Source organism: Phasianus colchicus, chromosome 11 (genome assembly GCF_987193195.1).
Source record: "Phasianus colchicus chromosome 11, bPhaCol1.hap1.1, whole genome shotgun sequence".
Taxonomy (NCBI): domain Eukaryota; kingdom Metazoa; phylum Chordata; class Aves; order Galliformes; family Phasianidae; genus Phasianus; species Phasianus colchicus.
Window position 1 is genome coordinate 12,779,372 of NC_143446.1, and position 24,419 is coordinate 12,803,790.

At 46.1% G+C, this 24,419-nt stretch overlaps 3 protein-coding genes and 1 long non-coding RNA gene across 9 annotated transcripts in view; 1 reads left to right on the top strand and 3 right to left on the bottom strand.

Moving 5' to 3' along the window:
* Positions 1-2,284, bottom strand: part of FAM107A (family with sequence similarity 107 member A) — a 15,750-nt gene extending 13,466 nt beyond the window's left edge. The window contains exon 1 of the mRNA XM_090148326.1: positions 1,955-2,284. Within this exon, the coding sequence (XP_090004452.1) occupies positions 1,955-1,978 (24 nt within the window). The 5' untranslated portion in view covers positions 1,979-2,284. The remainder of the gene's footprint in view (positions 1-1,954) is intronic.
* LOC149916445 (uncharacterized) overlaps positions 1-14,984 on the top strand; it is a 16,633-nt gene extending 1,649 nt beyond the window's left edge. The window contains exons 1-3 of one of the 2 annotated variants that reach the window (XR_016470134.1): positions 2,268-2,588; positions 9,291-9,376; positions 10,368-14,984. This is a non-coding gene — a long non-coding RNA (uncharacterized LOC149916445). Of the gene's footprint in view, positions 1-2,267; positions 2,589-9,290; positions 9,377-10,367 lie in introns of those variants that run through there. The other variant, XR_016470135.1, reaches the window with a different exon arrangement.
* Positions 3,474-9,180, bottom strand: FAM3D (FAM3 metabolism regulating signaling molecule D). Its single transcript, XM_090148312.1, has 9 exons — positions 7,530-9,180; positions 6,705-6,812; positions 6,515-6,538; positions 5,880-6,003; positions 5,670-5,728; positions 5,483-5,533; positions 4,780-4,864; positions 4,303-4,429; positions 3,474-4,184 (listed from the first exon to the last, which is right to left on the bottom strand). Exons 1-9 carry the CDS (start codon positions 7,540-7,542, stop codon positions 4,095-4,097), a joined length of 681 nt encoding a protein of 226 aa, XP_090004438.1. The 5' UTR covers positions 7,543-9,180; the 3' UTR covers positions 3,474-4,094.
* Positions 14,985-16,411: 1,427 nt separating the features above from the next.
* CFAP20DC (CFAP20 domain containing) overlaps positions 16,412-24,419 on the bottom strand; it is a 62,823-nt gene continuing 54,815 nt past the window's right edge. For 4 of the 5 annotated variants that reach the window (XM_090148317.1, XM_031606434.2, XM_090148313.1 and 1 more), the window contains 2 exons: positions 20,834-20,925; positions 16,412-18,020 (listed from right to left, as the gene is read on the bottom strand). In XM_090148317.1, coding sequence (XP_090004443.1) covers positions 17,908-18,020; positions 20,834-20,925 — 205 coding nt within the window. In that variant the 3' untranslated portion in view covers positions 16,412-17,907. The remainder of the gene's footprint in view (positions 18,021-20,833; positions 20,926-24,419) is intronic. The other variant, XM_090148316.1, reaches the window with a different exon arrangement.

The window sequence follows — 24,419 nt, forward strand, 5'->3', positions numbered from 1 at the left end:
GCCAACTTTTTCATCCAGTGGAGCTTTCATCTAACACTATGGACTTTTAAAATCTCCTTTTAACATTGCCCTGGCATTGCACCACTGCTCCTGTCAGGTGGGTTCTGCAGATGGTGTTGAGTGTGGTGCCAGCTGTGTGCCCATGTGGTGAGGTTGCTTTGGGTCTCACCTGCTTGGGGCTGGTCACACTGTTCAGTGCTCAGCCCTGGCTGCCTGTCCCATTCCCATGGAGGAGCTCAGTGTGGGCACCAGGTGCTGCTGTGCTGAACAAGGGCCATCCCCAGCACTGGCGTGCTGCCTCTTGTTGTTTTCACCCAGCAGCAGAGCAAAGCTCTCCTAATCTCAGCTCATCTGACATTAGTGTAAAGTGACACTCTTGGGAATTTGGGGACAGAAGAGACTTTCCCTGGGGAAATGGCTGCGGTGCAAACCCTGGTGCTGTTTTTGTGTGGTTGTTGGAAGGGTTTCTTTTGGGGGCTGATGCTATGTGGAGCAGTGAGGATCTGTGAGCAGGGAACCCTGGGCTGGCTCTGGTCCTTTCCTTGCAACACAGGGCTCTGGGCAAAGCCCCGTGTCCTGCTGTCAGTACTGATGCCAGAGGAGGTTTATGGGAGCAGCTGCAGCCTTTGAAAGCAGCCATGTCCTTGGAGCCCCGCTGGCAGCCTTTCCAGCCCCTTTTGTTGTGGAGCAGAGCATTGCCTTGCACTCCACATCCCTGCTGCTGACCCTTGGATGCTGCTCTGCTCTGAGCCTGGCAGGGGCTCAGCTGAGACTGCTGACAGGCAGCACTGGCGTGCAGTGCAGAGCCCTCCTCCTGTTTCCCCAGAGCTGTGCCCAGCAGTGTCCTGGGCTGCTTTCTTGCAGGGTCTGTGGGGAAAGCAGAGCTCTGCTGCCCACCCCATGCACCCTCCCTGCCCCTTGGGAAAGCAGTGAGCTGTGAGCCCTGCTGGCAACGCTCTGTTTGGAGAGAGGGAGCGGCAGCAAAGCTGCCCCAGAGCCATGAGGAGGATGGCATGGATGGGTGGGAGCACTGAGTTCTGAGCCAAGGCTGACCTAACCAGCTTATTGCCCCAGCCTCAGTAATGCCATGCACATGTGCCAAGGCCTGGATGAAGTTCAGGTGCCAGTTTTGGGTCACTGGGTGCTGCTTGTGTATAATTGGGGTCTCAGCCCAGCTCTTTTTTGAGGGATTTTCATTTAAATTTCATTTTAACTTTCTGATAGAGGGTGAAAGGAGGGAGCAGAAGTTTGGATTCCTTGAAGCCTTTAGGACACCGCAAGCTGCTTGAGACTGGACAGGAGGAAAGCAGAAGGACCTTCCTAGTATTGCTCCTGACAAATTGAAAATGCATTCTTAAAGCATTCTGTAATCCGAGTAGCTTTATGCAGGTCAGGAACTCAGACAGCCCTTCTGTTTTTCCTGACCTACTGGAGGGAGCTGGGAGGGGAGCTGTGGAAGAGCTGATACCAGAGCAGGGCAGCCCGACCACATGGTGGTGACATATCTCCAGGCAAAGTGACACCCAATGACATCCACAGCACAGCCACCTCCAGCACCTCTGCGTGGTTCAGGACCTCTCAGCACTGCTCCCTTTAGAGCTCTATGGCCCCTCTCCTAAGGGATGTGAGCTTGTCATCCCGTGCTCACCCCAGCTTCCATCAGTTGGGAGCAAGGAAGTGGTGATGGGGAGTGGGGACCAAAGCTGGGTGCAAGCTTAGTGCTGAAGCTTGCTCTGCAAGGCTAACATTTCTCCCCATCCTCTCCTTGCTGTCCCCAAAGGCCCAGCAGGGCCCCAGCACTGAACCATCAGGTGGCACAACTTAAAAGCGGCTCAGTCCCACTATAATCCCCTTCTGCTGTCACCACCTGTAGCACACAGCGAGCAAAACAAGCCCCACGTGAGCAAACAGTGCCCTCTCCCCAAACCCCCCATTCTATGCCGCACCCACGTACCTTCTTCCCATGCGCTCCTCCCATTGTTCAGGACTTCGGCTGTGCCCCACTGGCACCGTCCCTGCTATGCCTGTGGGTTCTGGTGGCCACGCAGCTCCCAGTGCCCCCACTGTCCCCACGGGGAGAGGCGGGTGAGCTCCAGCCCGTTTGCAGTGGGGCCGGCTGGGAGGGTTCCCTTCTCCTCCCTTCTCCCAGCACGTGGAGAACTCATTTTCTTCGTGCACCTCACGGCTGGCGCGCGCCCAGGCTCTGCCCGGGCACAAAGGCAGCTTTCATGCTGCGGATGCCCGGTTTCTAAGCTGGGCTCCGTATTTTGAGAGGCTGTGGAAGATTACAGTAATTGCACTTGACAGGGCAAGATGTCACAGGACGCGGATTCGCTCGGCTGCGGGGCCCCGGCACCCAGCAGTCCTCGCTTGTGGCATCGTTTCTGGCTTGTTCTCTGATGCTTTGCTGAAATAAATTGTTACCCCAAAATAAGCAGGACAGCCCCTGAGACCCAGCTCTGCAGCAGCACTGGATTTTGCAGATCTGATCCTGTGGATGCCCCCGGGGGCTGCAGCCACCGCTCTGGGCAGGGCCTGGGGCTGCGTGAGTTGGGAACGCCGAACTGCGACTGAGTGTGCTCACCCAGGTAGGCACTGTCTGCATCTCTGCAGCTTCCGAAGCAGTGGGGAGATGGAAAAAACAACCTCATGTGGGGCTTGCTGTCCCTCAGCCATCACCCTTAATTAGCAAATTAAATTTGCTAAATAATCACGGCATTTGAAGCCGTATTTATGACTCCCAGTAAACTGTGGGATTTTTGATTTATTTTTCAGGCTGCAGTGACTTGGGGAGGAAGCTCTGGCCGTGCAGTGAGGTCACACGGGAGCTGCACTTCGGCTCTCCCTATTGATCCAAAACTGCATGTGCCCCTGTAACACTCAGTGATGGGCTCAGATCTCTTTATAGCTGCCTGTAGCATGCTGAGACATACATTTCCTTTGGAAAGGCTTCTGGTGTTAAGCCAAAACAATACACAGTGCAGTGGGCCAGGAAGAGTTTCCCGAAGCCAAACGGGACTAGTTGTTTTCCCCTCTGTAGCTGCTGCTGGGTGCTGCTTTCCCCTTTGCAAAAGCCTTTATGGATCCCAGGCTGTTTTCAGTTTGGCTTACAAGCGAATCCAGATCCTTTGAGGGGGCTTAAAATAGTTGGCATATTTCTGCCGGCGGTGCAGCAGGGTGTGTGGCGCGAGGGCTGTTGTGTCTGCTGCGCTGTGCTGGTGCTCATTGCTGCTGCCCTGTGGGTGATTCAGTGCCTGGGATTAACGGCTGCTGCAGCAGCAGATTTAGGGATCGATGTATGGCAGGGGCTTCCCGCAGCATGGTCAGGTGCACGCTAAGAGTGCAGGAGGATAAGCTTGGATAAAATACTACAGCTAGCAGGGAAGTCCTCTGCGTTGGCTGCCTGGGGTTTTTGCTTTGGGTTTTTCCTTCTTTAGGAAAAATCTGCCGTCTTGCTGGTTTGGGATTGGAGGCATTGGGTTGTGGTGTTGTCTTGATCTTCGGAGGATTTAGCTTGGATTTAACCCAGAAAAAGAGCAACAAGGTGGGCAAACGTGCTTTGTCTGCACACATTGACCAGCAAGCCATCACCATGGCCTTAGTGTGGCTATAAGGTTTGGAGGAGGGTTGGCAATGGAGAGGAAGATTACTGGGGCCAGAACATCCCCATGTCTGTGGGCAGGGGACAGCCATGTGTGGTGCTGTGACAGTGGATGGGAAACCCAGCTGGTGGCAGAGGGATTGGCAATGCCAGGCCTGTGCTGTGCTCGAAAGCAGAGGGAAGGAGGTATTGCTTTATAATAAGGTATATTATTTAAGAAACAACTAGAAAACCTATCACAAAATGCTTGGTTTGAAGATAGAAACATAAAATGCCCCACTCATAGCCACGGACTAGGGCAGCTTGGCTGGAGCCTGGCTGGGTGCTTGCTCACCTGCACACTGCAGCTCTGAGCACCGTGTGTCCCCACAGCAGAATGCCGGTCCCTGGGAGCCAGCAGCCACCACCAGGCTTCTGTGACCAGGCCGGGGGTTTGGTCGGTCCAGAGGGGTTGGTGTCCCCATAGATCAGGTGTGCTGCCAGAGTGTCCCTTCTAATCTTGCTTCCTGGGGGCACAGCCCTCCATCTCCAGCAGCTCAGGCCAACCGTCATATTTATTTGTTTTCTGGTCATTTTTGATGTGCTACAGGAAAAAAAATAAGAGAAAGAAAACATGATGAAGTGAGTGTCACTGGGCATATCTGCAGTGTGGCAAAGCTTGCAGATAGGTGGGTGAGACATGAGAGATGGTGGCCGGGTACCTCCTCAAATGGGCTCTTGCCCTTCAGCCCCTTCGCCCCTAAGAAGACCCAGTTGTCTCGAAAGCCCAGCTGGTTCACGTGTCTGCTGCCCAGTGCTGAAAAAAGTGCCTGTACTTTGTTGTTCATCCTAAGGGATGGAAAAAAAAGCATCAGTATGGTGCTGGGTGGGTGGCTCCTCCTGTCATAGAATCATCATAGAATCATTAAGGTTGGTAAAGACCACTAAGATCATCACGCACCACCAACCTACCCCCACCACACCACTGACCCTCAGTGCCACAGCTCCGTGGTTCTTGAGCACTTCCAGGGACGGTGACTCTACCACTCCCTGGGCAGCAGTGCCAGTGCTTCACCACTCTTTCTAAGAAGAAAGAGGTGGCAGCACGTGGCTGTGGAGGTTGGCAGCAGCAGCACCCCCAGCCCTAGCACTGCTGCTGGTTTTTGAGCACCTAGGGTCACATGTGGGGGCAAACTCACTTTGTGGCAGCGTCGTCATAGGTGGCTACCAGCACGATGGTGCCATCCTTGATCTCTTGGAGGAAGGTCTCCAGTTGTGTAACATCTGGGAGGAGCGTTAGGAAAAAGAAAAGGGTTTTAGTAGGGCTGTGCATGATACTGGTGATAGGAGGGTTTGGGATTGCTGCTTGCCTGCTGTGCACGACTATAAGGAGAAATATACTGCTAATTTTGCTAACTAGCTATGAGACCTTGTTCACGTGAATTAAATTCCCAATACCAGGAATGAGCCTGGCTGCAGTGTTCCTGCCTGGTGGCAGCAGCTTCGTGCACACTGCAGGAGTTATTCCTCATCCTGCATCTGCTGCGCAGGATGCTTGAGTCCAATGCCCCATCTAGTGGCACAACAGCTGATTGCTGCCTGGGGCTCGCTTACAGACTACAAGAAATCTCACGACGTTGGTGTTCCTCCTTAAAATTCTGGAGTTACCAATATAGGTTTCATGACCAACAAACGTAAAGGATGATTGGTTTAGTGGGATTTTGTTCTTCAGGCTTTTGTAAGTGAGAAAGGAGCCAGAAGCCCAGCTCAGCCGTGACCGTGACGTGTGGGCAGACACCTGTACACCATCAGAGCCAGCCAAAGTCCGGCAGCCCTTATCTGCACACACAGCAGAGCTGCTGCAGTGCTGGTGACCGCCGGCACCGGGGGCACCGCGCTTACCTCCAGAGTACATGTCGAAGGAGCCCACCTTCAGGAGCTGCCCACTCTTTCCTAAGGGTTGAAAATTCCCAACACAGTCAGGGTGGGTCTCCAGAGAAGCTCCCCTGGGTCCCAGCCCCACGTGCACCTGATGCTGTCCTGAAGTTGGCTGTGCACAAAGCCTTTGGTCCACCGGGGCCCAACTCACCATTCACCAGCGCTATGTTCAACCCTCTGCCAATGTTGTTCTTCACGGTGCTCATGAGGCTGGAAAGCAGAGACCAGCGAGTGGCAGCAGGCCATGAACCATCCTCAGGCACAGAGACAACTCTTTCCACTGTTGTGGAATGGTCTGTGCTTGGCTGTCAGAGGCCAAACTTGCCCCGCTGCCACCCCACACCCTCCCCATACTGCTTACATCCTGTCCTCGAAGCAGATGGAGGGTCCCACCACGTTGGCAGCACCGCTGATGATCCGGAAGGCGAAGTGGTCGGCAGGGCAGTCCCTCTTGTTCTTACACTTGTAGCGGGGCTGTGGTGGGCCTGGGGGGAGCAGGGAGCTGTGTGGGGGGGCACAGGCCCTGGGGCTGGGGCTGAGACACGTGTCTGCTGTCAGGGTGTGCTGTGGGGTGAGACACGTGCCAGCCTTGTGATGAGCTCATGTTGGGCATTGCTTTGTGTGAACAGAGGGCGGGTGTCACAGGGAGTGTTCGCTGCTGGCACTCATTTAAGCCCAGCCCTGTGTGAGTTTTCTGCCCTGAGTTTTCCCATTTTCAGCTGGGGTGAGGCTTGCAGCCTCACCATGTGTATAGGACCACTGCTGGCTTCCTACAGCCCATGGCCTGAGAGCATTGTGCTGAGGCATGGGATGTGTAATGGGCCGTGTGCCCACTGAAGACACTGCTGTGCTGAAATCTACACAAGGGCCATAGGGAGATCCCCCTGCATTTGGGAGGGTGGGACATTTGCCTTGCAAGCAGTCATCATGCTCCGACCATTGCCCTCAGGCCCGGATCAGCGTTGTGTATGAGATGAAGCCAAGAGTGATACTCACTACTCATGGGCTTTCTGGTGGCACCTGCAGACACAAAGGAGAGGTCAGCATCCTACGGGCCCACCAAAACCTCTCCTCAGGGCTGTGAGTATCCCTGGACCCCTGCAGCACTTCCCACTCCTGTGTCCCCACCGTGCCCAGATAACAGAGCTGGTGGCTGTGCCCCAGCCAGGGGCCGCCATGCACTCACCCAGCCAGCTCCGCAGGCTGATGGTTCTCCCGCTGTGCTCAAAGTATGTCTGCACGATGAACCAGGAGCCCAGCAGCGTGGCCAGTGGCACCAGGAGCCGGATCACGCCTGGTGGGAGAGGAGCACATGGGTAGGGGGAAGGGCATCCCTAGGGCATCCCGCAGTCCGTGCATCCCCAGGTTCCGCATGCACAGAGTGGCTGCTGTGGCATGGCAGGTAGCCAACACTTTCCTCATCCTCTACAAGGACTCTGGTCTCTTAATTAATGTCTCCAGAGTGAGCGGTGATCCTCAGATCGGCATCACCCTTCCACTGGAGGACATTATTCATGTTCCTCTCTGCATTAAAGTTAATCTGAAAATTAGTTAGAAAGCAATGTAAATGCAAGTGTTTCCTATTTTCCCAGTGCTGGGAGGGCTGCTGCCCCCCAATTAGTCACCAACTACAGCCAAGCAGCTGCTAATACAAATGTGATTGGCATTTGGCTTTAAAGCAACACTCACTGGAGCAAAACGTTCCTGTCCTGCATGGAAACAGAGTAGAAAAATATACTTAGATTGCAGCTGAATGGCTCTTATGGAAGCAGGAACCTCTCAGCAACTATCACTTCTCAGCCTCTGAAGGCTTCACTGGGAAATACACAACAGCCTGAAATCTACACAAATATCATAAAAACCTGGTGCTTATACAAATGCCCTTTCCTGTGATGCTGGTGAGGGGAAGGCAGGGCAGACGGGCTTGAAATGGGCCATGCAAATGAGGAATAGGTATGAAGAGCTGTAGAAAATGGGACTGGGAAAAGTAAATGCTCGTCTCCATCCTTACCTGTCACCCGCATGCTGAGGGAACACAGCGAGGGGCTGTCACTGATCCCGCGTCACCCTGAGCAAGGAGAAACACCGTGAAGCGTGGCTGTAATCCACAAAAACCAGGCAGATGTTAGATGAAAAAGTAATTGCTCTGTTAAGCATATCTGCATTGACGAAGATCAGGAACCAAGCCACCATAAATGCGTGGATTCCTGTTGAGCACGTGCTTGTCCCCACCCTGACGTATCAAAGTCCTGGCTCCAGTGCATCAGTCATTCTGCAGCCCCTGGGCTATCCTCTGTCACTCACTGGTACTGTCCTTTTCCCAGGAACTCTTCTCTGTGCCGCTGACAAGGAAGAGCTCAAGTGGTGTATTTGTAGTCACAGCCCTGCGTCATTTCCTTCTGGGATGATGCAGGGTGAGTTTTCAATATTATGGACTGCAGAATGCCACTGACAGCTTGCAGTTTAGGCTGGCGTGGTCGGAGAGGTCTGCAGAGGAAAGTCCTCTCTTTAAATCAGAAGGAAAAGAAAAGAAACTGGTGCCAAGGGCTGGTGTCATTCTCTCTCTGTTCAGCAAGCACTTTTGTCCTCTTAATTTGCATACACTCTGTTGGACTCATGGTGATGCAGCTGTGGGCATTTCTAGCAAGAAGCAGAGTTTGGGAGCAATTCCCACATTGGCAGAGCAGCACCAGCTCTAAGGATGCGCAGCACAGGAGCACAAATGTTTTCCCTTTACCTGATCGTGCAATATCTTCACCCATGTGGACTGGGAGAGGTTGCAAGTGGAATCATGAACCATTTCCCACCCGAATTTGCCTACCTCCCTGCTGCCACCACGTCCCCCATGGACACACATCACTGATACCCACAGGGACCCAATCCTACCGTCCAAATTCGGGGTCACAGCATGGTGTGGTCCGTCCTGGAGCCCACCCTGAAGCTGGAAGGCAGAGCCTCACCTGCAGCAGTGTGCCCAATGCTCTGTGCTCGGAGATAAGGCTTGGTGTAGAAAATCTGTAAAGGAGCTGCTCTGAGAGTTGCTTTTCCTGTTTGAAGGGTAAATAAAAAGCAGTGAGTTGTAGCAGGGCTGGGCTGAAGGCTGAGTTCAGGTTTGTATGCAATGAGGAAGGAGAGAAATTTTCCTTCCTGCCTGGCGCTGCTCTGGGTCCCATTGCCAACATTTGTGGAAAATGCCCATAGCACTGTGTCTCTGCATCTCCCACAGCTCTTTCCCATTCCCTCTAACCTTATCCCTGCCAGCCTCACTGCCCCTTATCTCTGAAATCCCCCTCTGCAAGTAAGATCTCCAGGCTGGTACTGGGTTGCATTTGGAGCTCACTGAGCTTCCCTCAAATGCAACGAGTAAAGCCTGCAGCTGGCAATGACTTCAGACCTAGAATATAGAAAGTTGCAAAACGTCCCCATTGTGTCCCAGTCACTGTGGAGGCACACGCCTGCGTGTGTGTCCCCACTGCACAGTGCTTTGCCTAACTCGTGGTTTTCTATGCATGTATTGATTTCATTGCAGAGGGAGAGAGATGGAAAAATAAACCAATAAACACTACCACTTTGGGGAAGTCATTTATTTATTCGGGCTATTTATTTTCACCTTAATCCCAGGTAAAATTCATTGGGTGAAGTCCCTTAGCAGTGAAATTGATGAAACCTGATTGCATTACAAGAGGGCAACCCTCTCCTGGGATTTCTATTATGTTCTCTTTTAATTGTTTGGATTGATTTTTTTTTTTCTTTTTCTTTTTATGCTGGAAAGAGCACAGTGCTCCGCTGTCAGCCAGAGCCACTGGAAGAGAGGGAGAGAAGGAAGGAGCTGCGGAGGATGGCGGGCAATAACTGGAGGTATTTGTCTAATAAACCTGAAGCCTATTTGCTTAAAAACCATTCTCAGAACAAAAAGGTTCCTGTGTAAATATTGCTAAAGATTTCAGTGGTGCTTTAGGCGTAGGCTCCACCCAGAGCCTGCCCAGGGGCCCGGGAGATCTGCCTGTCTGTGCACTGCTGAACTCCTCACTGGAGCAGCACTGTTTGCCAGAGCGTTTCTAATTTCCTCGGCCCCATAAAAACATTTGGCTGCATGCTGGCTGCTCAGTCGGGTGCCTGTGGCCAGATCTCCCCCTGCAAGTCAATGGTTAACCAGGGAGAGGCCCTGCTCCCACTGTGGAGCCAAGCAGGATGCAGGAGGTGGGCAGGGCTGCAGGGCAGTGGCAGTGACCAAGCTGGGCCCAGGAGTGGGACCGTGGCCAAATCCCATTGTCTGCAGCTGTTGCTGGAGCACCACTCGCTTTCCCCATCTCACTGCCTTTATGGGGCTGGGAGCCCTACATGCCATGCCTCTGGCTGCCCCTTCTTTGCCAGAGGCTGGAGGCTTCCTTCTCTAATCAGCTGTACCATTAACTCCACCACTGGTAGCTAACTTTGCACACACACACAAGCTCCTTAACCGGCAGCGTTGGGTTGCCTGCGGGATGAATCACATCGGCAAACTGATAACGCATCTCATGGCTGTCACCCCAGTCGCGGTGGCCATCTGGAGGCATGAATCCTGGGAGGAGGTACGGGGCCACGGGACGGGGCGAGCGGCAGAAGTGCCACCTGGCAGCAGGAGCGCAGCAGTGGGTGCGTGCTTTGTGCCGGCGCGGCAATTGGTGGTGCTGTTGCGCAGCGCATCCATCGCCCGCTGCAGCCCTGGCGCAGCCCCCGGCGCTCGGAGAGAGGAATAAATAAGGGAAATCATAACCGCTTTTACCATTAAAAGAGAAATTAGCTCGCGCCGCGCTAAGCCCACAGTTTGCAGCTCTTGCACAGCCAATCCGCTGTTATTGTTCTGCAGGACTCCTCTGCAACCCAACGATGACAAACACCGGGAATTAGAAGAGTGTAATTACTCTGTATTAGCTGAATCCACGGTATAGACACAGATCATAAACATCCATTGATTATTCCTAATTTCACATTTTTAGCATTCTGAATTGCAGCAATTACGCCTGTCGGAGGCAATTAGCACATCTCCCACTTCCTCAGACCCTCAGTCGCTGCCCTTCCTCTGAGACAACTTGGTGACTGCTGAATGAGAACTTGGAGCACAAACACCTCCCCACTGCTACAACACCCAACCCCTCTGCAGCACCCAGCCCCTCTGCATTGCTCCTTTGGCTGCTGAGAGCCTCAAAATGCGGATGGATGCCCGTGGGGACCTCCGACCCCATAGCCACAGATTCCTTCTTTATGTGATTAACAGTAGGAGTGCTTCAGTGCTTGGTGTCCTCTGCCCAATGCCAGTGGTGCTGTGCTCAATATTTTGTTATAAAGCAAAAGCAGAATTAAAAAAAGGGTGTGGATGTAGATCATGAATGTTTGCATGGGAAATGTGTGGCTATATTAGTATCATATCATTAAATCTGTTTCTTAGGCACAGTCAGTGATTTCATTACAAAGTGCAGTGGAGCATAGTGCCAGCTCTGCAGCTCTGATTTGGGCAATTAATGACAAGAGGGGACAAATCCCAGCCTTACCAATGGCTGTGCCTTTGAGGCTTCCAGTTTGCTTCACACGCACTAAATATGGAGGGACGTTGGGCGAAGCACTGCTGGCCAAATGCTGTGCTCCCAGCTGTGCAATGGGACACGTAACCTCTTCTCCCAGGTAGTGTCAATAACACAAGAAGTAATGGCTTTAAGTTGTGCCAGAGGAGGTTTAGGTTGGATGCTGGGAAAACTTTCTTCGTAGGGAGAGTGGTGATGCACTGGCACAGGCTGCCCAGGGAGTGGTGGAGTCACCATTCCTGGAGGTGTTTGAGAACGTGGAGATGTGGCACTGAGGATCAGATGCTTCTATCTGCTCCTCACCTGCAGGTTTCCAGACTGGCCCTATATTATGGGAGGAAGTTGTCCTTGGGCCTTGTTCAGTGAAATGAGTTAACTTGCAGCTGCTTCTACTGCTTCTGTGTGGCTGAAAAACAATGTTTGAGTGAGTGTAGGGCTATCCTGCGTGCTGTGCTGCCCAGGTTTGCTTATTGCTTGTGGCAGGGCAGGCTTTGGGGATGCATCATCTGAGTGATGCAAACCTGCTGCTGCTTAGTGCACTGGGGCAGAACGAGACACTGGGGGCTGCCTCAGTGGGGGGACGGCAGAGGTGGGAGCCCACAGAGATCTTACCTCTGTGCTGTCAATGGGATCCACCAACCCAGTAAGGCATCACAGTGCCGACAGAATGTCTCTGTAAAAAGTGGAATAGAAATTAAAAGTCTCCACTGAGAACAAAGCCAGAGGAGCTTTTTGCATCTATTATTTTTATTATAGTCTGGAATGTTTGTAAAGTAGATTGCTTTCATCGAGGGAGCATAGCTTTTCTCCCAAGATGTAATTCTGAGGCTTCTTAAGGAAGATTTCTTCTCACAGAGGAAATAAAAGATAGAAATATGATGCTCCTTGACATTTGAACACGCTACTGAGAATCGGAATGGAAAGGAACAAACTCAGAAAGTATCACTTGTACCACGATCAACTTCAAAAAGTCACCATCTGCTGAGTTACTACCCAGTAACCACATTGTTGTTGTGATGGTTTGGGACTGTCTGCATCCATAGGGCTGCCCTGGTGCTGTGCCTGCACCAGGCAGAAGAAGGGCAGAAGAAATGACATTTCGTGGCATCTCAGGTCTCTGTTATTTGTCCTTGCTGATTTTATTATAATTCATTATATCAGTATCAAATTCTTTGCCCTATGTAACTCACATAGTGCTCACCTTGCAGTATTTTACTCAGTTTGGTCTTCAACTGCCCATGGACTCCCAGGAAGGTTGCTAACTTCTTCCATCAGCCCTTCTCCGGCTTCTGGTGGTGCTGAGCAGAATTTAACCCTCTCTGCTGTTAAGGTTTCACTGCTACCTCTCCATATACAAAAGATCCCTCTATGGTAATACAGCTGCATACACCAGCTCATGTCTTTGCTTTCCTGGGTGAACTGGGAGCCAAGCTATATTGTCAAGGCCACTGTGCCCTTTCTTCTTCTCAGTGTGTTCGTTTTTATGCCTTACCAGTGGCTGATTTTGGGATGGCAGAAAACCTTTGGGGCTGTGGTGTTTTGTGTCTGGTGGAGAAGCACCTCTGGCCATCTCCATCATGGCAAACAGCTGTATACTTGGCCCCAGCCTGGTGGCCCAAGGGGACCTTGGTGGATTGGTGGCCACGCAGTGGCTGGTGCCATGAGGTGTGAATGTGTCTGTGCCTTCTGATGTCTTTCTGCCATTGTTGCTCAAATTGCTTCATTTATTGCAAAGTGAAACAACTCTTTAAAAGCTGAATGAGGATCTGGCACAAAACTCATAAAACCAAAGCAACAAAACCCAACAGATCAGCAATTGCAAAGCATGGAAATGGTGGCTTCTCAGTAAGTTTTATGTTTTTAAGCTTCTTGTAAGTAGAGGATAACTCAAGAAGTTTCAGAAAGCAAAGGGGTTTTAGCAGGGTGACAATGCCTTGAAAGACACCAAACAGTATCTCTATTTTTCCCTGTAAATCACCTGCCTGGGGAAGCCACATTACCATTTTGTTGGTGACCTGCTTTGGATTTATCGCCAGGAAAAATCGACATGCACTGAATTGTCTATAATCCTTCCTCGGATGGAGGGGGATGAATGAGCTGGGATTTTGTTTCTTTGTTGAGATGAAATGTAATTACTTTATGGGGTCTGCATGGTGTGTTAAACTCTGCCAATATTAAAGCGTGATACAAGTTACAGAGCTGTGCGGGTTGCTGGAGATTTATGGAATAAAAGGTATAATTTCACACTTCACTGCATTTTATTTTGAAGTTGAATGTTGACGTGCTTTTCAGTTGTTTAGATGTGTTTGTTTAGCCTTTACTCTGGGCTAAGACAAGAGTGCTGGGGGATTTGATGAGCAAAGGGCTGTGCTGCTTTGCTTTCTGATGGAAGAGCCAAAGAGTCCCAGCCTCAGAAAACCTCTTGGAATGCTGTGTGGCTGTAAACCTATTAATTGCTCGGAGCAGCCAGAGGCGAGCAGAAGAGTGGTCAGGGCTGTTGCCCAGGAGTATTGGAGTCACCATCCCTGGAGGTTTTCAAGAGAAAGATAGATGTTGCATGAGTGACACAGTTCAGTATGGTGGTGATGGCTTGGTTGATGGTGGGACAAGGTAATCTTAGAGGTCTTTCCAACCTTATTAATGCTATGACTCTAAGGCATCATGAGGGATGGGTGTCAGGGAGGAGAGCTGCAGCAAAAGATCCTTAGCTGCTCTCCTTGAAGCTCCACATTTGCAGGATGGGGTCTGGGACATGGCCCTGAATGTGTCCCTGTAGGACAGAGCCAACACTGAGCTCAGCTGCCTCACTGGTGCCTCGATATTGGCAATGAGCAACTGCTTTTAGTATAATATTCGTGTTTCCCCCACTAATTCCCTGAACTCATCAGCCTTTTCTGGTAATAGGGTTTCTCCCTTGTGCTGATTTATTAATACTTCATGGAAGGAGGGACCTCCTTAAACTTCTTAAGGAAGACCTTCTTAAACTTGAAAGGCATTGCATTGCAACCAGAACAAAATGTGGGGTGTAGCTCTGAACGCTGTGCTTCACAGCCGTGTCTCTGTCTCAACTGCTTCATAAGGGCTCACGACCGATTTTTAGACAGTCTGTCTGTAATTATTTTCTTTACGAAGTAATTTTGGTTTCACAGGTAAATACCAGTCTCAGCAATTTCCACTTTTCATATGCAATTTGATTTAGAACTGAACATCCCCTGCCTGCTAAGCAGGTATTTATTGTGGCCGAACTCGCCTGACACATTCCTCACCTGCGTCTGCCTGCCCATGGTTACTCAGCTCTGCTCACACCGTGGCCGCCCTGCTGGGCTTTCCTGCAGACGCGCCGAAGGGCTGCAGCACGTCTGTTGGTTTTTCAAGAGGAACTTTGGGAATTTCCACGGAGACGTGGCAGCAGGTGGTGAGGTGCCCACAGGAGGGACGTTGGCGCCAGATGTTCATCCAGAACCACTGTGGTCAATAAACTGTGAATTAAGAAGGATTTACATGATTGTCCGTGAGAGCTGCGTGAGTCGTTACAGTGCGCTCAGTAACCCAGTAACAAAAAATGCCAATATGTGTGCTTAGTAAAAGACTGCAACAAAGACTGTAACTGCTTTAAAATATGATTATAGGCTATTGCACAAAAGAGAAGCAGTAACTTAAATATGCACAGGCTTTGAATGCACTTGACTTTATCATGGGTCGCAGTGAATTATGCAAGGCATGAAAAACAGTTGTCAAAAATATGGAAGAAAGATACAAAGCCAAAAGTGCAGCCATTCATTCTCAGTGGTAATGTGTTAATGCAGGGGATGGGAAACAGCAGCACTGGAAATGGGAAGGAATGCTCAGCAAACTAAACTCTTCATTGGAAAAACATTTCCACAGAATAATAATCATCCATGAGCTTTGAAATTATCTCGAAATGAGTAACAGTTTTCCTAGCCAGTCCCTGGCTACAGCCAAGGTCAGGCTGGATGGGCTCTGAGCACCTGATGGAGCTGTAGGTGTCCCTGTTCATTGCAGGGGGGGTTGGACTGATGGCCTTTCGGGTTCCCTTCTGACGCAAACGATTTTGTGGTTCTGTGATGACCCAGGGTTGAATGACAAAACTCAGTGCCACCATGTGCCCAATGCAACAAACCCATGGCACCATGGGATTCTTCCTTGGAGAGCCCTCCTGATGAGAAAGCAGCAGACAAACACTAGCACGGGATGTTTTCTGAGCTGTATGAACACATCATAAAATTACTCAGTGTGATAATAAATGCATCCAGAGCTTTAGTATTTTCCACCTCAGGTGGTAAGGCAGTCGCTGCGAATAGATTGCTGGAGCGAAGGTTTGTGCCTTTAGCACGGCGGTAGCAGATGGCCTAATAAATATGCAGTGCTCTGAAATGACGCCTGTAATTTGTGACCTAGGCTTTTTCTGGTCTCCCACGAAGATAAAACATGCAATCATCCAATAATAAACTTGTTAATAGATAAAAAACCCAAGCGGTGTAATGGAAGCATTGCTGGAAGCCCAGCAGCATTACAGTGTAGTGAGAGTGGTGCTGAGAGCCTGGCTCTGTGGTTTATGGCTATATGGGACTGTGGCTGCACCCGATGGAGCAGCAGCACCCCAAACCTATTCCTGGCTGGGGGAGGTGGATGAGGCATTGCTCAAAGTGACTGCAGTGGGATCCAGAGCATCAGAGGGAGAGCTCCTGCGCTGCTGCTAACAGCAACTTCAACAGGAACCAGAACCAACGAGAAGCACTGTTGTTACATTGACACACTCCCGTGGGTGCCATGAAACCAAGCTTTCAGTTTGTGAGGGAACTGAATTTCAATAGATTTTTTTTCAAAGTGCCAGAAAAGGTGGCAGCTGAGGATGCCGAGTTACTATAGTAACCACAAGAGAAGTGGTGATTATCAGAAGTACCACACAGGAAAGAGAGACTGGATTGTCTTTTTGTTCTGCACATAATTCATTGCTTAAAAACAATCTCTTTTTTAATATAAAGAAATGCTATGGAAAAAAAAATTGAGCATGAAATGCATTATGCAAAAGAATTTGCACGGATTTTCCAGCCTGTGCAGTCTTGCCATCTGACCCAAAGTTTCAGGATGCACCAAAATCGAGCGTCTGATGTCTGAAAGATACATGAAGAGTAAGAAGTACTTCTCATGTCTTCTCACCTTGTAAACATGGCAGCAGAGGGGAAAAGGCAATGCTGCTGTCCTGAGGGGAGGAGCTCTTTGGGACAGAGGTGCTCTGTTTGGCATCACAGAGCTCACACGGCTGCTGAGGACATACAACAAGCAATGCTAAGCAGAAAGCAGTTGTGTACATACAAGTGTGTGTGAGCCAGGATCTGATTTCTGAAGGGCAAAATTATGATTTCATTGAACTCTTAAACTGATTATGGCATTAGCAAGAACAGATATAAATCTTTCTGGGATAAACTGGCTAAGGCAGGGTAAGTAAATTATCTCCACACAGTATCTGTCTTCCTGCGGATTTCAGTGCTACTCGAATCAATTGGCGGTGATATGTTTGTACCTGACACAGAAGCCAAATACACAGTCTGATCCTGTGCCAAGCTGCTATTAACAGCTGCATTTTCAATTGATTCTTGGATATTCATTAACTGGCATCCATAATTACAAATAATTTACAGACATAACATTTTAAATCACTTGCCAGTGAGCTTCGTAAGCTCACTTTATGACATTCCAATACATTATTCTTAAAAATTCACTGAGTAATCAACTTGCAAATGATTACTGTGGAACAGCTCTGGATATAATCAAGTAGAAACTCAGAGCACGAATCGCCAGAAATGTCCATAGATCACTTCTGCCATGTGATGCTGACATCCACTTTAACTCCCTCCAAAAAACTGTTACATACTGAACTGCTGGACTCCAAAGCTGCTGTGAGCTTGATGCCATTACAACCAAACACTTTGCTTCTTCCACAGGCAGCCCCTGCCCTGTGCAGTTTCATGGACTGCATTTATTTTGAAATGCTATGAATGGTCTGCTCTATCTCCATAGCCTTACTCCATGGTCAACACAAATATGATACGTATAGCAGGAAGAAATCACACTATGATGCATGCAATTTCAGTCTCTAAGTTGGAACTCTGGGGCCCTCACTGGAAACTGCACTGAAAGTCAATATGGATGGGATACATAAGTTTTGTTCTTACGTTGCAAAGTATAACAGAAAAACTAACATAAACGTATGAGGACGTTACACCCTCTTGCCTTTACGTGGAACAAGGCTCCAATTTCTGAGTGTTGAAACGATCACTCCTTACTGCCATCTCAAATTACAGCAGGAAATAGAGGGCAGCTGGTACCAGAGCCCATCCTATATTTTTTTTTTCTGATGACAAAGGCAGCTTACAAAGTAGACACTTTTGAATGTGTCTTTTTGGGCCACAGCTTGTATGTACAAAGGAATCCAATAAATGATGAATGGAAAAAGTTTTTTTTATTTGAGTCAGACCGTAAGTTAGAGATGACCACCACAAAAGCTCTTGATTCGCCTTCATTCATTCCCATGTAGGAGTTTTGAATGCTGGAAATAAATGACACTAACAAATAAATGTCTTACCCACTGGAACTTCCATGCTACGTGATTTTCCACTGCAGTACAACTTAATGTGAAACTATAAAAATAAGACACTATGTACAAAATATATTCATTTCTTTGCAAAACTACTGGTTACTTCAAGACTTAAATTACATGATAAATTATACAGCCCAGTCACACTTCAAAAACGGTTAAAAGATAAATCTATTCTGAATACAAAACAGTGTGCCCTCATGATCTGACTATGCCAACTCATAGTACTTCCCAGAATTTGGGTCAAAGTAACAGTTCAGACATGGATCATACAGAAGAGTCAGGACTTCCTCGTCTTCTTCAGCATTGAGGTCATCTTCACCTGTGTGAGGAGGGGAAAGTAAGAGTAAATCACTCTCATTCTCTTTGAAAAATAACATGGAAATACCTCTCTGTCAAATGTGACATAATTTCTCTTTAAATTGTGTAATCTTTTGACTTTTGAATCGTGATCTTCAAGATAAATGCAGTTCAGTTTTTTTTTTTTTGTATACTTCTGAAGAGTTGCCTTCAGCTGAGGTGAAATGATGTCATTCAGTTTGCTGAACAGCTGGACTTCACAAAGTCCAAGAGGGCTGTTCAGCAGCAGTACCTTCACTGAGAGCGTATCGAAGTACTCCTAAGTGGCGTCTTTCTCAACATCTGCTTTAGTCCAACAAAGACAGTCAATCTGTTCCTAAGGACTGTAGGAATCCAACTGTGTATTATTAAAATATTCCACGTGGAAATCAGAAAATTAAGCAGCACAAACATTTCTGTTTGAAGACTTGCTGCTTGTTATGTTGGTCTCACAGCAACAGGATTCAAGTTTTTTAGCATTCATAGGGTATTTATTATTGCTGGTTATACACACATTAAAGGTAGCTGGTGAAGTATATTCAGTATATTTCATTGTTGTTAATGGGTTGAAGAAATCGTGTGACAAATAAGTCCAACAAGCTTACAGAAGAGTCAATATTGTTGCAATAAATGAGCTCATATTGACTTTTCTGATACAATGAGCTCTTTCACTGTAGGAAGGCTAATAAAAACCAAAGCAAGACTATAAGATATAGTGTTATCCTGAGACAGGACCTTTAACTATGTATGCAAAGGTATATACTCCAATTAATATTTTCAGATAAGGATTGCTAGTTGTAAATATAAATGTCTTAAAATTCTCCTAAAGTGGAGGACGGCAGTGTGGCATCCTAACTGCTCATAACAACTGAACTGTGGGACTTCTTAGAAATGCATTTTAATGTCTGCTATCTGATATTAAAACAAAAACAAAACAAAACAATTGTATAAGAGACCTTGCAATATCAGAGAGGAGATAAGACTTTTTCAGACAGTACAATTTTTAGATCTAGGCTGTCTAAAGCTATATAAAATACAAGAAACTTTTGAGGTTACAGAAATGAATTCTTAGCCTAAAATACACTGATGAAGATAGACAGATTTATTACAGATACTTTATATATACTGAGGCTCCTTTTTTAAACCTGTCTTTCACATAAGCTGAATGTAAGCTATGTGATCTTTTGATAACTTTTGAGAGGAACTCATTCACAGCTGCCCACAATCTGCATTGGGTGAGGCCCTCACTGTGCCAGTCATGCCTCCCCTTTCCCACAGCTGCTAAGATCACTAAGGTTCTTCTCTTTTACTTTAATAGGGAAGATTTTTTAGTGGCTCAGAAAAAGCCCAGACTGGGGATGAAAGGTCAGGGAACTGCTCTCTTGGTCTCTTATTTCCTCCAACTCCTGGGAGAAATGAAGTGTGATTGCTTCAACTACTATAGTGGGTTTTTTTGGCCTATTTTGAGATAGAAGAAAAATCTCCGTAAGTTAACAAAGTTACAAATATCATCGTATACGTGAATCAGAAATGAATTAGATTCAATGAATGTGCAAAACGAAAAGGACAAAATAAAAAGTGATGGTACACATAGAGATTTTCTTTCCATGACAGACACATCGTGAAAAGATTTCAGCATTAAGGAAAATGAGTTGAGGAAGAATTTACAAAACAGTTTGGAAAATGTGGTGTGAATTAGCAGAAATCCAGCAATTTTTCAAATGCATACATAGCTTTATTAGCTTTTTAGAGACAATCATCCAAATGTTAAAATTTACAGAGATTCAAGCTCTACTGCAGCAAGCCTTGGATTTCATAATTCAGACACCAAGACATCAATCCACATCAAGGCACTCTCAGAGACCTTTCACAAATTTATATCCAACACGTCTTTAACTCAAGGATTACTGTCCAATTCTCCTGGGCTTATTTAGGACCCTTAACAAAACATATTATTTGATTCTTCAAAGCAAGGTCCCTCCTGACAGCAGAATTCTGTTTTGCTGTCATAAACAATTACAAATACACATCTATGAAAAGATGGCCAATTTGGGGGCCATAATCTATTCTGGACTGTAAATCACTGAGACATCTTCATCCTCAGGCAATCAAAATACACAGGTCAGATTTATGAGATATCACATTGAATTCCCTGGACTTGAAGAAAAATGTAGGTGTCTACCCTATTTCCTAACACATAAGTAAGAAAAAAGAGGGTTTGAAGAAAACAAGATATATGTTTTATTCTGTTGCTGTCAACTTTCCAGCTTCCACAAAGTTCTTTGTCATTCTCTAAGCAAATGCCATTATGAAGAAAAAAACTGCAGTGCTTGAGGTGGTAACTCAGTAATTTTTTCCTTTGGAGATTGTGCTGAGGTTTCATTTAAGGCTCTATTTATTTATTTTTTTAATCAGAAGACAAGTACCACATAGATAACTGTTCTGGTTCTTCTGAACATCAATTTTAGTCTTTGCCTTCTTTCTTTTTCTTTTTTTTTTCTTTTTCTTTTTCTTTTCTTCCCCCATATTCACTATCACCAATTCCCAAATTTAAACAAGATGTATTTTTTAATGGGATTAATCTATATTGAACCAGAATGCTAAGAATCTACAACTGCATAAGTTATTCTTCTATCAGAGGCATGGAAAACTCTGCTAGTTTGAACTGAAAATAATACATGATGCTGAACTCAAAAGATAGCAGTATAAAAAAAACAACTACTGGAAAGCAGAACCAGCTCTACAGGAACAGCGTTCAGAAATGGTTTTCTATCCACTATCTTAACAAATTCCTACCTGGAATACTCTGATTTGACAAAGATTTTATGTGCTCTTCCAATTTCTGGCTTGCGGGAGTGATGGGGGGACTGAATGCATCCAACCAGTCTCTGAAAAACATAAACCAAATCAGAACTAAAGCACAGTTTGTGTTCCTGTTTGTGATTTTATTATTATAAATATATTATAAAACATATAGTTAATTTACAGCTAACACTGTTAAAAAAGTTAAGGCTTCCTTCCTTCCTTAGCATGTTCACACTGAAAATCTTCAGCTGGTATTACTCTCTCAACAAAAGGTGTGATCTATAATCCCCAGAGCTGTGCTCTGAAAGCTTATGGGACTCATCAGAGTCCTTTGCTGTGGAACAGACCTGGGAGAAGCCACCTGTGTTTGATGACACTGTAGAGGTCAAGCAAAAATCCTGGGGAAAAAGGCTTAATGGCAATTGCAAGAGCTGTGTTTGGTTACCATTGATTTGGCATTGCTTGGAGCCCGCTCTATAGGGTCATAGAATCACAGAAGCATAGGATTGTTAATGTTAGAAAAGACCACTAAGATCATCTAGTCCAACTGGGTGACCCAGCAAGTGTTAGTGTTATAAAATTTGTTATGTGTTATAGATAAAAATTTATTGTTGGCCATAACATAGTTCTAGTTGCTGACCATAAGACAGAGAACTCATCACAGCTGTCACAAATCTGTGTTGCTTCTAGAAAAAAAAAAGTTTTGATGTAATCTTTATCATAGATGAGAGAGTATGGGGCTTCTTCACCTATTTAATTTTATAGGCAGTTTATGCTTCTGCTGAACACTGCTTTGTGACAGCTTTTAAAAATGATTTTCACATTATCATACATTGATGCAAAGTTCAGTGTTCATTTCCGATATGCCACTTTATGATACACTGCCTTTGATTGTTACAGCTCAAAAAAGGAAAACAGAACAGTCCTTTTTATTGTTATTGCTATTGCTTTTTATTGCAAGCTGAAAGGTAGACTTTTTCACTGAGAAAGTGGGTAGGAAGCACATGTGTGAGATTTCATTCAAGTTATACAGTCAGAGAAACACAGCCCTGCAGGGACACATCCAAGTCACAAAGTTCAGGCAATCCTTCTGCAGTTGACCACGTCTCACAATTTTTTTCATATAAGAAGCTAATCTCTGTACGCTGTGCATAGCTGATGTTTCATTATGTTCCCATCTCTCCTGCTCAACAGTTAAAAGCTATAACACATTCAGGCTTCCACATCACCATTAACTAAACTCAGTGATTGAAATTTAACATTTGAAATGGAATTCAAGGGACCTCAGTAAATCATCTCATTCTGATGGAACCAGATCCATCCTTTTTGACCAATATATTTCACTGCAAGGCAAAGGAAGTAGATGGAAAAAGGGGTCATTAAACTCCCCTGTGTTTGCCTCATGCTGGTGGAACAGTGCAGCTCTATTGAGTTAAGTTAGTTTGGAGTTAATTCAGTTTGTCTGGCCATGGCTGTTCAACAGTTGGTACAAGAACATTTTGTATCCAACTTGTGCTAGAGGCTAGAAAGATCAGCTAGGGCTGTGCAAGTAACTTCAGCTTCCAAGGATTCCTCTAGAAAGGATGAATTTTCCCAAAGCTTGACAGATTTCTTTACACCACCTGACTGTATCAATTGTCCAAGAAAACAGGTGATGTACTTCTACTTTCTGAAAAGCGTTGAAGATTTCATGTCAGATTCGTTTCTGACAGAGAAATCTGGAAAGGCTTAGGCATGTGCTGTAATTGCTAAAATATGCCAGTTGCTTTTTTGTTGGTTGTTGTTGGTTTTTCTGCTACTTCTGGACTTGTTGTTGATTCTACATCATCTCCTGCTGGCATGTACACATAATCTGGGGTGAATTTGGGGACAACCACCTATCAGTTAGCAGTCAAAATGGAAAAAACTAATTTTCTGCCTCAGAAAACAGAACTGCTTGTGTAGAAATCCAGCAAGTAGTATAGGAGATTTAAAGGAAAAGATACAGATTTTTCCATCATTTCAATATGTCAAAAACATGCTTCACATTTTTTTATCCCATCATTCCATTTTCACATATATGTCTGACTTCCAACCATTCCTCCTCTGCTGCTCTGCCAATGAGAGCTGGTACAACCCAAACACACAACATGCTTGCCCAGAGAACTCATTATTAGCTTTCTCTGTCATTGTGTACCATTTTTGTATTCCATGAATACACCCAAAGATTCTTCATTTACACCAAAACTTTGAAAGCTTTCAGGAACAGCAGTTAAGTAAATGCACATGATATCCAGTGGGATGGTAGAGGAAGGATGGTGCTTGGTCTCAGTCTGATTAACAAATGTAGTTAGAAAAGTAAAGAAGCATTAGAGCATATACACAGTTCTGCAGGTTTGGAAGAGTTTGAAGATACGTGTTTTTCATATAAAATATATTCCAGATTATTTCTAAAGAAAAAAAGGCAGTAGGTACCTGGAAATCAGAGAGGTTATTAGTAGGAAGGAAGGAAGGAAAGATGATAGGATAGTTATCTCTGAAGGAAAAGACAGAGACATTTCTTTCACAGAACACAGAAGGAGGAAGGGTGTGCCATTAAACCAGTATCTCTCTTAAATTCATAGTTCTTAATACTCCCATCTCTGCAGGGTCCTCCTGAAAGATTAAGTCTGAGAAATCAGAGGTTGGATGATTTGTCACTAGATTTTGTCCGTTATTTAGTTCTTCAGTTATTTAATTCTTGTGTAAATAAGTTGCTCACTTTCCTCCTTATATTTCTTTTGAGGCATCTGGATCAGTTGATGTGTTATTATTTGTTCTAGTAGGTGCTAGTGTAAGAGCTTGGGATTTTGGTGGTTCCAAAGGGAGGCAGAGGTATGGATTTATGGTGGATTTATGATTGATGCAATGGAGATGTGTGGCAAGTTTATTATTTCCTATTAAAACACTAAATTATTGTTAAAATATTTCTCATTATTAAAATATAAAAAAATTTACAAAAATATTTCTGGGGCAGACTTCTTTAAGAAGCTTCTTTATCTCCTCAAAGCAGAGAAGCTAATCAAGCACTCTGACTAATTAAAACACTCTATTTATGCTATCAATGCCTCAAGCTATAACCAATACAATCAACATGTAATAAACTATCTAGAGCTTCTCTGGTAACAATGCTGAATGCTAAGTATTGTCTTTTGACATTGTGAGTTTTGTTGTCCAAAGGCTCCCAACAGCTTTCGCACACATTAAAGATGCTGGCACTGAAAGTCTCAACTATTTTCAAAGCTATTCTCCATACCAAGATACAGTAAAACGCACTTGATATGATCTTGCCATGCCATAGTCTTCTCTATAAGAGAAGAAAACCTTTTGGAGAACGAATGTCATATATTGAAAGATCACACGATAGCTGAACTGTGATGGAAAACAGGAGTAATCTTTGGGACTTATCAACACTTTTTCAGTTTTATGACAGAAGATTTGCAGAAAGTGGCGTCCATTGGTAAAATCTATTGAGAAAATTAGCAATGCTTTTTTAAGCAGCTCTTAAACAAAGATTTAATCAGAGACAATCCCATATTAAAACTTTTCCATGAGCAAT